The sequence below is a fragment of the Mustela erminea genome, chromosome 13 (genome assembly GCF_009829155.1).
Source record: "Mustela erminea isolate mMusErm1 chromosome 13, mMusErm1.Pri, whole genome shotgun sequence".
NCBI classification, from domain to species: Eukaryota; Metazoa; Chordata; class Mammalia; order Carnivora; family Mustelidae; genus Mustela; species Mustela erminea.
This window is the reverse complement of record NC_045626.1, coordinates 36,839,834-36,852,970: the sequence shown is the minus strand read 5'-3', so window position 1 is coordinate 36,852,970 and position 13,137 is coordinate 36,839,834. Positions and strand designations below refer to the sequence as shown.

At 45.0% G+C, this 13,137-nt stretch overlaps 1 protein-coding gene across 1 annotated transcript in view; it reads right to left on the bottom strand.

Moving 5' to 3' along the window:
* Positions 1–13,137, bottom strand: part of LOC116571482 — an 83,619-nt gene continuing 70,482 nt past the window's right edge. The window contains exons 13-15 of the mRNA XM_032309453.1: positions 4,872–5,342; positions 4,456–4,594; positions 1–1,454 (exon numbers count right to left, since the gene is read on the bottom strand). Of these exons, the coding sequence (XP_032165344.1) occupies positions 523–1,454; positions 4,456–4,594; positions 4,872–5,342 (1,542 nt within the window). The 3' untranslated portion in view covers positions 1–522. The remainder of the gene's footprint in view (positions 1,455–4,455; positions 4,595–4,871; positions 5,343–13,137) is intronic.

Below are 13,137 nucleotides of genomic sequence, written 5' to 3'. Positions count from 1 at the left end.
TATATCTGTATTTTATTACTTCTCAACTCTGGGAGGGCAATGCTATGTCTGCCCCGATGGCTGGCACACAGCAGGTACACAATAAACAAACTGACCTCAGGAAGCTCGGGGTCGAGAAGAGAGCTGGCAAGGGCACAGAATGAACTATAAACTGATCCAGGGCATGATTGAACATTTCACAGCCTCACAATTGAATACTTTAGAGAACCAAATGACCCTCTGCCCATGCCTCCAGCTGCCAAATGCACGCTCTTCTTGCTGCACAGAGATCCTTGCCATTGGAGGCACCACCTCTCAGCCCATCTTAGAAGGAGCTCTTTCAGGATCTTTGCCCCAGACCTGACTTTACTGTGAAGGTGCCCATTCAGCACATCAACAACCATCTTTGTGTGGATCTCCTTGTACAGCATGTACTAACTTAGACTGGAAGGACAGAAACTCTGCTCTCAGGAGACTTCTCACTTTGGTGGGAACCTCACCAAATCCCTGGTATTACACAATTGTACAATCCTTACTCAAGAGTTAAACTCTTGTGTGAGTTCTCTGGTGTTGCATAAGGCCTGACCTGTGCCTAAATGTTTTCTGACACTCGCTACATTCATAAGGCTTCTCCCCAGTGTGGATTCGCTGGTGCTGCGTGAGGGCTGAGCTCTGATTGAAGGATTTTCCACATTCGTTACATTCATAAGGTTTTTCTCCAGTGTGAATTCTTTGATGTTCAATAAGGACAGAGCTTCTACCAAAAGCCTTACCACATTCAGTACACTCATAGCCTTTGTCTCCAGTGTGAATTTTCTTGTGCTGAATGAGGGCTGAGCTCCGGCTGAAGGCTTTCCCACATTCACCACATTCATACGGTTTTTCTCCGGTGTGAATTCTCCGATGTCTAATGAGCTCCGAGCTACCCCTGAAAGCTTTACCACATTCACAACATTCATAGGGCTTTTCACCACTATGAATCCTCTGATGTCTAACAAGGTCCGAGCTCAAACTGAAAGCTTTGCCACACTCTTTACATCCATAAGGCCTCTCTCCAGTGTGAATTCTCTGATGTCTAATCAGCTTCGAGCTCTGGCAAAAGGCTTTCCCACAGTCCAAGCACTTGTAGAGCTTTCCTCCAGCATGAACTCTCTGTCGTGTGAAGACATCTGAGTTCACACCGAGAGCCCTTTCACTCTGGTTACATTCAAGGACACACTCTTCAGTGGAGATTTTCTTGTTGAAGGTTGCCAGACTAAGATGTCTTTCCTGGGAAGGAAGTGGACTCATTTTGCTCCTTGCAGCAGTTCCTTTTGGCTTCTCAAAGTTGTCCAGACCTCCCAAAGCTTCTCCAACTACCTGTTGTGAAGGAGTTTCCCCAGGAAGTCTTCCTGGGGATATCATGGCCGCTGACGCTACACATTCAATAATTTCTTGTTTTGTTGTTAATACCTTGTCACTTGCCAGCTTGCCATCTAAAAATGTGAACAGAAATACTAGTGTCATTGGATCCCCATACTGGAAGAAAGAAATCTATTATAACTGGAATTGAAAGTTACCCAAATGAAATGGGTATTTCCTAAAAAGGAGGAAAACTCTTAAGAACTAGCTTCCCAGGGCACCTGGGTGGCTCAGTTGGTAAAGTGTCTGCCTTCAGCTCAGGTCAGGATCTTAGGGTCCTGGGATCAAGCCCTGCATCAGGCTCCCTGCTCAGTGGGGAGCCTGCTTCTCCCTCTCCTCCCCACTCCTGCTCTCTGTCTCTATTTCTGTCTCTCTCTCTCTCTCTCAAATTAATAAATAAAATCTTTAAAAAAAAAAAAAAAAAAAAGAACTAGCTTCCCAATCTAGAATTTAGAGAAGTGGCCTAGGGCAGTGAGAGATGGCACCCTCAGAGAGTAAGGGAGACATAGAATGGGAGTCAGCAGTGGAGAGGAGGGATGGTGAGCAGGGTAAGACATTAGTTAGAGGAGATGGTGGTAAAGAGAAGTAGCAGTGAGAGACCAAGAAGCTAGGAGACAATCCTGGGTTAGAGGAGAAGATGCGTTTTTTGGTAATGAGGGAAAGGAAAAGAGAATAGGGAGTGTTCAGGAGAAAAAAAGAAGTCTAAGAAACCTGAATAAATGGTGCTCCTAGAAAAGTAGGAGAGCAGAATATAGGACTAGGAAATTCTTTCAGGGTAAACTGAGCAGACTTACATAAGCAAGAACAAGAATGCATTACAGCAATTGCAAGTTCTAGATCAAACAATTATAAGCAAACAGAATAAGACACTCACAGCATAAGAAAAGGAATGTTGTGGTTTCCTGACTCATTCTGGGGTCAGATGGGAGTCTTATATGCTCACTGTCTCATGTGCAAATGGTCAAAGGCAGATGGAAACAAAGAGACAGATGCAACCACCTGGAGCCAAACTTTCAACTCTCACAACCAGCCCCTCTTGTTTCTAGATTTCTGGTAACTCAGAAGGAGACGACTAGATGATGGCTGAGGAAACCAGAATTATTTTGAGGAGGAAAACCTAAAAAACTGTTCATTTACTTTCATCCTCCCAGTAGTCCTTTAAACCTGACTGCATTTTACAGATCAGGAAACGAAGGCTCAGAGAGGCAACAGCACCTTTGTAAGACCACAGAGTTCATAACTGGAAGAGCCAGGATTCAAAGATGCACAACATCAAGGCCTGCAGTTTTTCCCTATGTCCCCTAGTATTGACAGAGACCGTGTGGTCTAAAAGCCTTTTGCCTAGGGATGTGGCTTTAAATGCACATTAACAAACGTGCTTTTAGCCTTAAAATTATGTAAATGTATGCTGCACTGCCCATCCAGACCTGCTTTATGAACTTGGTGCCTCCTTCCCACAGCTGCTGGGAGTGTTGGTTCCTAATACCCACAGCTGCCGCCTTCTCTGGAAAGTTGCCCTGGCTGATGAGAACCATCTGGCCCAGGGTGTTATTTATATCCTTACTGCCTCTCCCCCACCCACCCACGAGGTAAGAAGGGACAATTCAGCAGTGCCATTATGCTCAAGGGGAGTGGGGCAGGGATTAGGATATTAAGCCAAGGCTAGACTTTACCCAAGACCACATCATGGCTTGATCTCTTCCCTTCCTAACCCTGCTTCTCTCACTCCTTTACAGATTTCTCCTCAAGAGCACTGCTTCCTTTAAATCACATGCATCCTTGGGGCGCCTGGGTGGCTCAGTGGGTTAAGCCTCTGCCTTCAGCTTAGGTCATGATCCCAGGGTCCTGGGATTGAGCCCTGCAGAGGGCTCTCTGCTCAGCAGGGAGTCTGCCTCTTCCTCTCTCTCTGCCAGCCTCTCTGCCTACTTGTGATCTCTTTCTCTCTGTCAAATAAATAAATAAATCTTAAAAAAAAAAATTAAATAAATCACATGTACCCAGATCTCCGTATCTCAGGTTCTTCTTCTGGAGAGATCTAGGAGATCTATTGTTAGGAAGATCTATTGTTAGGATAGTGAAGTACCTATGGGAAAATTATAACCCAGGATATAAGGTTGTAAAAATGACATGGTGACTCTTAAAATCCTTGCAAGGTAGATCCTCCCAGTGATTTAAATCTCACAATCTGGGTGAAAGATATGACATGCTCTACATTAATTCTTCAGAGGCAGGGCTAACCAAGACCCCTAAGACTAAAAAGAGATGAGCACAATGAGATCTATCAGTCCACAACAGTAATGTGCTACTGGGAAGGAACAAAAGCATATGGAGTACAACAGATAAGAGCTGGGAAATGAACCTATCGTGTATTTTAAATTAATCAGATCCTCACTAGAGGTTTGGGTTTTGTTTTGTTTTTTTGTTTGTTTTGTTTTGTTTTGTTCGATCCCTGTATATCAAATGAATGTGGAGAAACTGAAAAATGTCGAGAGAAATGTGCTAAGATGACCAGAGAGATGGGAAGAAGCAGATTGAATCAGAGGCAGTGAGATGCCGTCTAGGAAGATATGATACTCTCTTAGAGATTTGTGCCTTCCTTGGGTGTTTGGCCTCAGCCCTGAAGATTCCCTACATGTGTTATTCCTGTATTCTTTAGAGTTGTTTCTTTCTTCTTTTTTAACCACTCAGTAATTAACCCCATTATAGTCCATAATTCTTAATATTGAACTTCCTTGTCTAAATTACTATGTATTTCAGCTACTAATACATAATTCATCTCCCTCTTGGGTATTGCCTTGCCAGTGGTCCATAATACTTAAAAACACAGTATATTGGTCTTTGACTATTATGGGTGTTAGAGAATTTTATTGAAGACCTTAATTCTTAACCCAAAGTTAGAAATTATATTGGAATTTTAGATTCTAGGCACAGCCAATGGAAGAATATTTCAAGGCAAGGAGGGGGCCGTTCCACCATACTTAATGACAGCCACAAGTGACTGTCAAGAAAATGCACTATGTCACAGCTGATATCCGTACCATCATCCTCAGCCCCAAATAGACTGCAATTCCCCACCTCTCTCATGGGAAGTCTGGCACTCCTGAGTCTCACTCTTGCACTGGTTCTCCAAAGGCTGGAGCTGTATACTCAGAGACTTCACTGCTCCTTTGGAAGTCATTTCCTTCCAGATCATTCCTTGGCCATGAACCGTGTCCTAGGAGTAATCAAGTACCAGCACTATGATTCTGAGGATACAGAAGGAAAAAACCCTAGAACAATGGGCAAGGCAGTTAGAGCCAGAAACTGAATTCAGATGATTAGACAGAAAACAACAGGATTAAAAGCCCCAGTCCCTTGATCCCAGTGCACAAATAATAACCCAAAAGACAGAAATTTCATAACTCTGATAGCGGTGACGTCAAGACCACTCATAATGGCTTCCCCATTAACTTAAAATTGATAAAAAATAAGCAAACACATCACCTACTTACCTGTTGTCTTGGCTCATCAAGCTCCTTCTCCAGCTCCTCCAGCAGAGTGACGGCCTCCTCTCCATTTTCAGGCCGGTGCTCTCGCAGCCATGCCTGCAGCTCATCAGGCAGGATGGCCAGGAACTGCTCCAGCACCAGCAGCTCCAGGATCTGCTCCTTGGTGTTCACCTCCGGCCTCAGCCACTGATGGCAAAGCTCCCGGAGCTGGCTCAGGGCCTCCCGGGGCCCAGCAGAATCAGAGTAGCCAAACTGCCTGAAACGCTGGCGGAAGGTCTCCAGGCTACAGGTGTTTCCCTGAAGGCCAAGGTCCTGCCCCCAAACATAATTCTCTTCTTCAACCTTCACAATTATAAGTCCTTCTTGTTCTTTTGGAGCATGGGAGGCCAGGCCTGCAGCTTCTCCTGACATTCTGGGCAGAGACCGTCTGAAAATGCTGCCCAGTTGAGTCAGGAAGGGAATGGATTCCCTTGTCTAAGAGATTCCTTCTGAATTCTGATTCTTCAGGGGACTCCCGAGATAGACAATGCTAATGTTACACAGGGGAAAAAAATTGGCTTAGAATAAAAATGCAGGTTTTCAAAGACAAGTTGCCATAGAGTATAGCTCTATAAAGAAAAATGACTAAAATGGAGTTACCAGATAAAAATACATTATAGATGATTTAGGATTTTTTTCAGGAAAAGATTTTTTTTCAGGAAATAGAAAATGTAAGAATTAATAAAATCAATTGAACCTTTAGAAATAATGTTAGGGTCAGTATCAGGGATAATAAATCATACTTCTGGATCATGGAAAGCAGGAAAAACACTACAGAATCATCATCATCATCATCACCATTTTATTGAGTACCTACTAGATGCCAACACTAGCTGGACATTTAACGTATGTTTTATGCAATTTCCCTAATAATTCCAAAAGATCATAATTATGTCTATTTCCAAATGAAGCTCCTAAGATACATAAGTTAACCAAAGATACACAGCCTGTAAGCAGCAGAACCAAACTCTGCAATGAAAGTACTGAGTTTTATTATGCCATGGGTCTCCCCAAAAGGGAATTTGCACTTAATAAACACGTACTATGGGCCGGGCACTTTACAAATACTATTTTACTGGGGCTTGACAATACTACTATGAGGTATTATCATCCCCATTTTACTGATGAGGAAACTGAGATTTTTAAAAGTAATTTAATTTACCCATGGCCTCAGCCTGGTAAATAGCAAAGTCGAGACACGAACCTAGGGTTGCCCAATTCCAAAGCACTTGTTTTTTATTACAGAATGGGTTAGCCCAGGATCATCTTGGTTGATACTACACATTTTAAATGACGGTGAAAATGTTAGGAAAGTGTCATGGAGAATGGCCAGAGGAGATGTACAAAGAATTCCTGCCTTTAAGTCACAAGTTCTAAGACAGTACCAAGAAAAGAGAATGAATTCCTTCACTCATTATTTCAACAAATACTTGAGTTACATGCTAGGCAGTTTACTGAATAGGATTCTCAGGATTAAAAGCTCTGTCCTCAAAGACTCCTTAGAGTAAACGTGCAAATGCAGTGTGATAAATCCAAGGATAGAGGGAAGCAGGCATGGTAGCAGACACAGAGACAACTAAGACCAGGGAGAGATACCTGCCGGGAGAAGACACGCCAGCAAGAGTCTGATAAGAATGAGCGGGTGAAGATGTCACATCAGGTTATTCAAGGAAAGACAACAGTGGAAGGACTGCACTGAGGAGGGGTGCGGGTGGTTTAGGGAGGCCAGACTCGTGGTTGTCCTCTCTGGCTCAGAATCAGCCATGGAGCAGGGACCCCACAACAGACTTCCTGAGTCAGATTCTCTGTGGGAGACTTCAATAAGTGCCTCCAAATGTTTCTGATATGAACCCATGTTTTTTTTTTTTTTTAAAGCCAAAAACCAAAAAAACAAAAAACACAAACAACAACAACAACAACAAATAGGCCAGAGCCTGGGGCATAGTTCAGGAATAGTGAGAAAGGAGGCACCCACAGAGGGAGAGGAGGCCAAGGGTCTGGAAGATTGTATTGCAGAGTTTGCATTGAGCCCCACAGCCATTAGAATGGCTGGAGGGTCCATCTGCCCACTCAGGAAGGGCTATGGAGAAGGCATAGGAAGGGTCTATGGCAACCACTTGGGTGAGAGGGCCTAAGCTATGGGAGCCAAAGATAAAGATGAGAGATTGGACAGGAATTGGGGACACACTGGATAAGGGTTTGGAAGAGGAGTCAAGGATAGGTTTTCCCCTGCTGCTGGTGACTGAAAGGATGGTGGTATCATTTCCTGAGTGATTTATGACAAAATTATATGTGAGATACTACAAAGGAGCATTTCCTAAACTGTTTCTTGCCATACATATATAAACACAGAGAAACCTGGGATATTTTTCCTCCTAATTTTTTAGTATTTGAAAAATACTAAATACATTTCTTTAGTTCTTATTATGTGGTTATTGCCATTTAAGAAATCCCATAACAAAGCATCATCAGATCTATGTATCACTGTGTATACAGCATTTACCAAGGGCTATATCACATGGATATGTGTGCTTTGCCTAATGATCACTGGTCTATGTCATGGGTCTTGCCCTTTAACTTCAATGTTTGTGATACTAAATTTCTATTATAAATATTATGCCTCACCAACTTACCTCTATGTTATGCGGCCGAAGGGAAATTTTCCATCATAAAGCTTGTCTCTTCCTTCTTCCATCCTTCACGGGCCCACCTCTTCTACATCAGAGTTCCATAGGTTAGCCCTTAAGTCTGGCACTGTCTTCACTGTCTCACAGGCATCTCTACTCCGAACTTCTTATCTGAGCACAAGCCCTATTTACTGTTCCTCACTCCCATAATGCCTCTTGAATTTCACGAAAGGACCTAAAACAGCACATCCATGACCAATTGATGATTCCTCCCACTCCAATTCTGCTCCTCTCCCAGTGGTCCCCTCAGGAATTAGGAACATCCACCTGGCTGCATTTCTAGAAAACGGAAAGCATCCCTAACACCTCCTTCCTGTATTTAATGCAAATTAAGTCCTAATGACTTATTGCCTGTCTCCAGAATCTGCCCTTCCCCATCTCTGCCACTACCATCTTCATCCCTTTAACTGTCCTGTCACACTATACAATAACACACTGTCTGCTCATACTAGAACTAGAGCAACCTTTACAAAATTGCAAATCTGACCCTGTTCCTCTGACCAGTTTTTAAAAAGCAAATGCAGGGGAGCAAAATTTCATGTTACAGATGCCTGAGCTGCACCCCGGCCTGAGTCAGAATCTCTGGTTTTATATTTGTAAAACGTTCTTTGACTCTGATGTGCAGGTGGGGCTGGGTCAGTCAAGGAGTCATAAGAGACACAGTTAAAAAAAATTATGTTCCTTTCTCTCAGAGCCCTGCTCTCATTTTGTCAGTTTATATATTTTAGTGAGACTATTGCATTAATACATGTCTTCTCCATGATTCAGCTCTAAGTTACATCAGCATTTTTGCTCACCATTCCCTACCACCCAAGCCAATGCACAGCAGAGAGTAGGTGCCATAAATATATGAATGAATACATTATAGTGGAAAAAAAGAGTTTCAAAGAGGAAGTGGTCAACATGTCAAATGCCTAATAAGGACTAAAAGATGTTTCCATGGCACTTCTTAGACTGCAGAAAAATGACTTAGCTCACAGGAGGAACACCACCTTTGGAGTCAAGTGACCCAACAGTTTGGAATCATAGTACAGCCTCTTACTACCTTAATAGCTGTGTGACAGTAGTCACCAACCAAACCTTTCTAAGATTCCATTTCCTCTCCTAAAAATGGAGTTAATAGTACTTTCATTGCACTGTTATTACAGGAATTGGAAGTAACATAAGACAGGTAGAGTAGTGCTTGGTGTATTAAGCATAGCTTTTTATTCTGGGGTTTTGACATCTGGGCCTTGCTTACACTGAAGGGATGGTCCTTCTCAGGGCTAGCAGATTTCTACAGATAATAAACTCAAGTGTGCTTTTCATACGCAAACCACCAACCAGAACCCATACCCCATCACTTCCTGCACCGGGCTTTCACATCCAGGGCCACCATTCCCCTGCCCTAAGCAACCAGGGCCAGATGCCAAAAACTTAGGAACAAGCCAGAGAGTTTACCTATTACCTAGTTTATCACTTAAGCTATTCAAACTAGTCAATCCTAAGCCTGCTGACCCAAACCATCCCACGGAAACCACAGAAAAGGCTCCCGCCCAACTTCCCCTCACCTGGTCTCCTGACTGAACCTGTGATTTTTGCCATATGACCATGTGGGACATGGCATGCCTCTTCCTCTTGCTCCTCTTGAGAACTATGAGTAACAAACTATCTTTTGAATGGCAATCATCTCCTGATCTGTTGGCCTCACCATACGTAATAATAAAACTCATATTTAAAACACTGGGCCCAGAACAGGCTCTCAATGCATGACAGACATGGTGCAAGGGAAAGGCAAAATTCCACATCACAAGGCATGGGTTATAGAATAGGCTTTATTGGGGAAACTTACCAGCTAGGCTGAGTAAAATGATCACTGGTCCTGTGATTCTTCCATCACCCCACAAAAGAGAATCCTGGGGAGGTGCTGCTGCTTCAGGGAAGAGCTCCTTCCACCTTCTCATAGTGTAAATATGAGAAAGCAGCCTTATCAGTGGGGGCCATAGGCGACTGCTTAGGACCAGAACTGTGTTTCTAAGTGTCCATGTTTACAGAGCTGTCTAGGGAACCCATTGTGGAGGGCTGGAAGCACTGAGCTTAAATATGGCCCTTCCCTCTGGGAGGTGAGAACCTGGCCCCAGCTAGCTCTTAACCCAAGCAACCCAAGAACCTCCAGGACACTTTTTGGACAAAACTGCTTCCGGCAGTATGGCTGTTATTTAATATACCTGCACCGTTCTCTTACTTAGTTGTAACAGAGAACTCTGAGCTTTTATTGTACAATCAAGCACAGTCTACCTGTTCACTTCCTCTTCACAGCACTTTATGGTCGAGGTTCTACTGTTGTACTGAACAGAAACATAATTTCTCTCCGGTCCCATGCTGTGGAAGTGATGTAGTCTGGACTGCTCTCAAACAAATCGGTCCACGCTCTTAGATATGTAGTCTGCTGAACTGCCTTCCGCACCACACCAGTGGCCCTGTGGACGAGGTCCTGTGTTTTCCCACACATTTCTCTAACAATATTTACAGAATGCCTACTTTGTGCAGGCCCTGCGCGAGGCACCGAGCAGAGAGTTGTAAGTCAGTCCGTGTCCTTGCCATTATACAATTTAAGATTTTCATAGGGAGGCAGACGTTAAACAGAAAGGACACATAACTTAGTCTTGGTAAGAACTATGCAGGGGAAAGTGGAAAGTGGAAAGGGCCGTGAGGGTCGAACCTAGCTAGACCGGGGAAGTTAAGACGAACAGCTGAGACCTGACTCAAGAGCGAGTTCTGGCCGCGTTAAGTGGGAAGAAAGACTGCCTCAGTTCTTCTCCGACTGCGCGGCCTGTGGCCTGGGACACAGGAGGCGCCGGGTAAGTGCTTGGGAAGTCAAAGGACGCTAGGGCGGTGGGTGAGCAGACAGACAGACAAATGCATGAAGAAATGGACCGACTGACGGACGGACGGGCGGACGGGCGGACAGAAGCATCCAGGAGGGGCGGCCACCTGGTACCGCCACAGGCTCTGCCTGCGGCAGCAACGGCCGAGGCAAAGCGGCGGGGTGGACAGAAGTCGGACGGGGGCGATCTGGGAAGCACGCGCGGCCGCGCCGCCAGACCGCCTCACTCACCCTTCGCTCGGCAGGCTGCCGCACCGACCCCAGGGAGCGACAGAACAGCCCTGGGACGCGCGCGCCGGAAGTGCGGGCGGGCGCGCCCCTCTAGGAAGCCGGGAGGACTGCGGCTCTGTGGCAGGCGCCGGGCGCCGAGGCTTGGGAGGAGGGACGCGAAGCTGAGGGGAGTGAGTCTCCAGTGGGACCTGGTGGGGACAGCCCCGATTCAAAATGGTTGACAGGCGACGGACGGAGGACAAAAGAAATATATAGAGAGCACGCGCCTGGTGGAACTCCGAGGAGATAAAAATAGAACCCTGCCTCTGTAAATGTGGGGAAGAGGAGGACAAAACTGCGTTCGTACACCACAAACACGCTATCCCCAGTGGCAGTTCTAGAAGCTAAGTAGAGGAATGCGTGGAGGTTGAGGGGAAGGGCCCAGCTCAGGTTTGGCGAGGGGGCCAGGCGGAGGATCGACCCTGCCGTCGTGGACAAGGGCATGAACACGTAGCGGGACAGTCAGAATAATTCGATCGAAGAAGGCGCTACTCAGGCTGAGTCTTACCAGACAACTGTTGACTTAGAGCAGTGGTCTGAGGGAGAGCGCAGCAGTGGGAAGTTCAGGACATTGGCCTGAACTAGCCCATCTTCGTGGGCTCGAACCTAGGCTGAGGGATGCGGTGGGTCAGGTTTGGAGAGTTTCAAATGCCAGCCTCGGGAATTAGAAATGCTTTTAGTAATCAGTGCAGGCCATTTTCAGGTGACATGGCAGGAATGGTACTTCGGGGCACTATCTGACATACTGCGTGGATTGGATTGAAGGGCAAAACGGAGAAGAAAAAAAGACGTTTAGAAATGTGAACTTAGGGGCGCCTGGGTGGCTCAGTGGGTTAAGCCGCTGCCTTCGGCTCAGGTCATGATCTCAGGGTCCTGGGATCGAGTCCCGCATCGGGCTCTCTGCTCAGCGGGGAGCCTGCTTCCTCCTCTCTCTCTGCCTGCCTCTCTGCCTACTTGTGTTCTCTGTCAAATAAATAAATAAAATCTTAAAAAAAAATGTGAACTTAGAATTTTAGTAGTATCTGAAAATATGACTGAAAATGGAGAAGGGGATGAGATCCAAAGGAAAACTTATGGAAAATAAACAGGAAATTATAAAATAGCTATGTTTGGGGGTGGGATGAGCAAGAACAGATAGAAAAGAGAGACTTCTAGAAGGAGGAAAGCCCAGATGGTTCAATCATAAAAGCCAACAGAGTGTTTCAGGAGAGAGAATAGGTGACCAGCAGTCGGGCAGAGAAGGGGAGGAGGCTAGAGCTTTGGTGACGCTGGTATTAAGGGGAGGGATACAGGAAGGGCTTGAGAGATGTTATCTGTGGAATGTTACTTGCCCGGGGTAAGAAGTATTAGGATCAGATATGGAAAACAGGTGGTAATTCCTTCTGAGAAATGCAATCGTGCAAGAAGGAAAAAGAAAGGACACTTCGTTGGACTAGGCAACAGGATTGAAAGGTGTTTGTTTAAAAAAAAAATACTAGGCACCTTGGGGCGCCTGGGTGGCTCAGTGGGTTAAGCCTCTGACTTTGGCTGGGCTGGGGTCATGGTCCCAGGGTGTCGGGATTGAGCCCCGCATCAGGCTCTCTGCTCAGCAGGGAGCCTGCTTCCTCCCTTCTCTCTCTCTGCCTGCCTCTCTGCCTACTTGCGGTCTGTCAATAAATAAAATCTTTAAAAAAAAAATAAAATTAAAATACTAGGCACCTAATTATATTTGTAGAGAAAAAAAGGTAAAATGTGAGTAGGAAGAAAAATTGAAGATAGAAGAAAAGAGGAATACAGACCTGATGGGGAGAGAATGAGACAGGATAGGTAGGTGGAGTCTCAGAAAATAAAATGAAGTGTTTTAATAAAAAATGGTGCATTTTGGTCTGTGTTTTGATGCTGTGACTACAGAACAGCCAAATAGAATTGCTTAGTAATGCTGATTTTACAAGTAAATAAGTGCACATACTATTTTTTGAACATACTCATGTTACCAGCCCTCAGATGAAGAAACAGAATATTATCCATCATCAGAAGTCTCCTTGTGCTCTCAAGTCACCACCCTCCTCTAGCCCTGAAAGATAGCCACTACATTGAACTTTGACATGATACAGTTGGTCTTGCCTCTTTCTGAATTGTATAGAAATGGAATTCGATATGTATTTTTTTTTTAAGATTTTATTTATTTATTTGACAGAGAGAGATCACAAGTAGGCAGAGAAGCAGGCAGAGAGAGAGAGGAGGAAGCAGGCTCCCTGCTGAGCAGAGAGCCCGATGCGGGGCTCGATCCCAGGACCCTGAGATCATGACCTGAGCCGAAGGCAGCGGCTTAACCCACTGAGCCACCCAGGCGCCCCGATATGTATTTTTTTAAAGTCTGGATGAATTCTTCATTGTGAAATCTGTTCATACTGTTTTGTGTAAATGT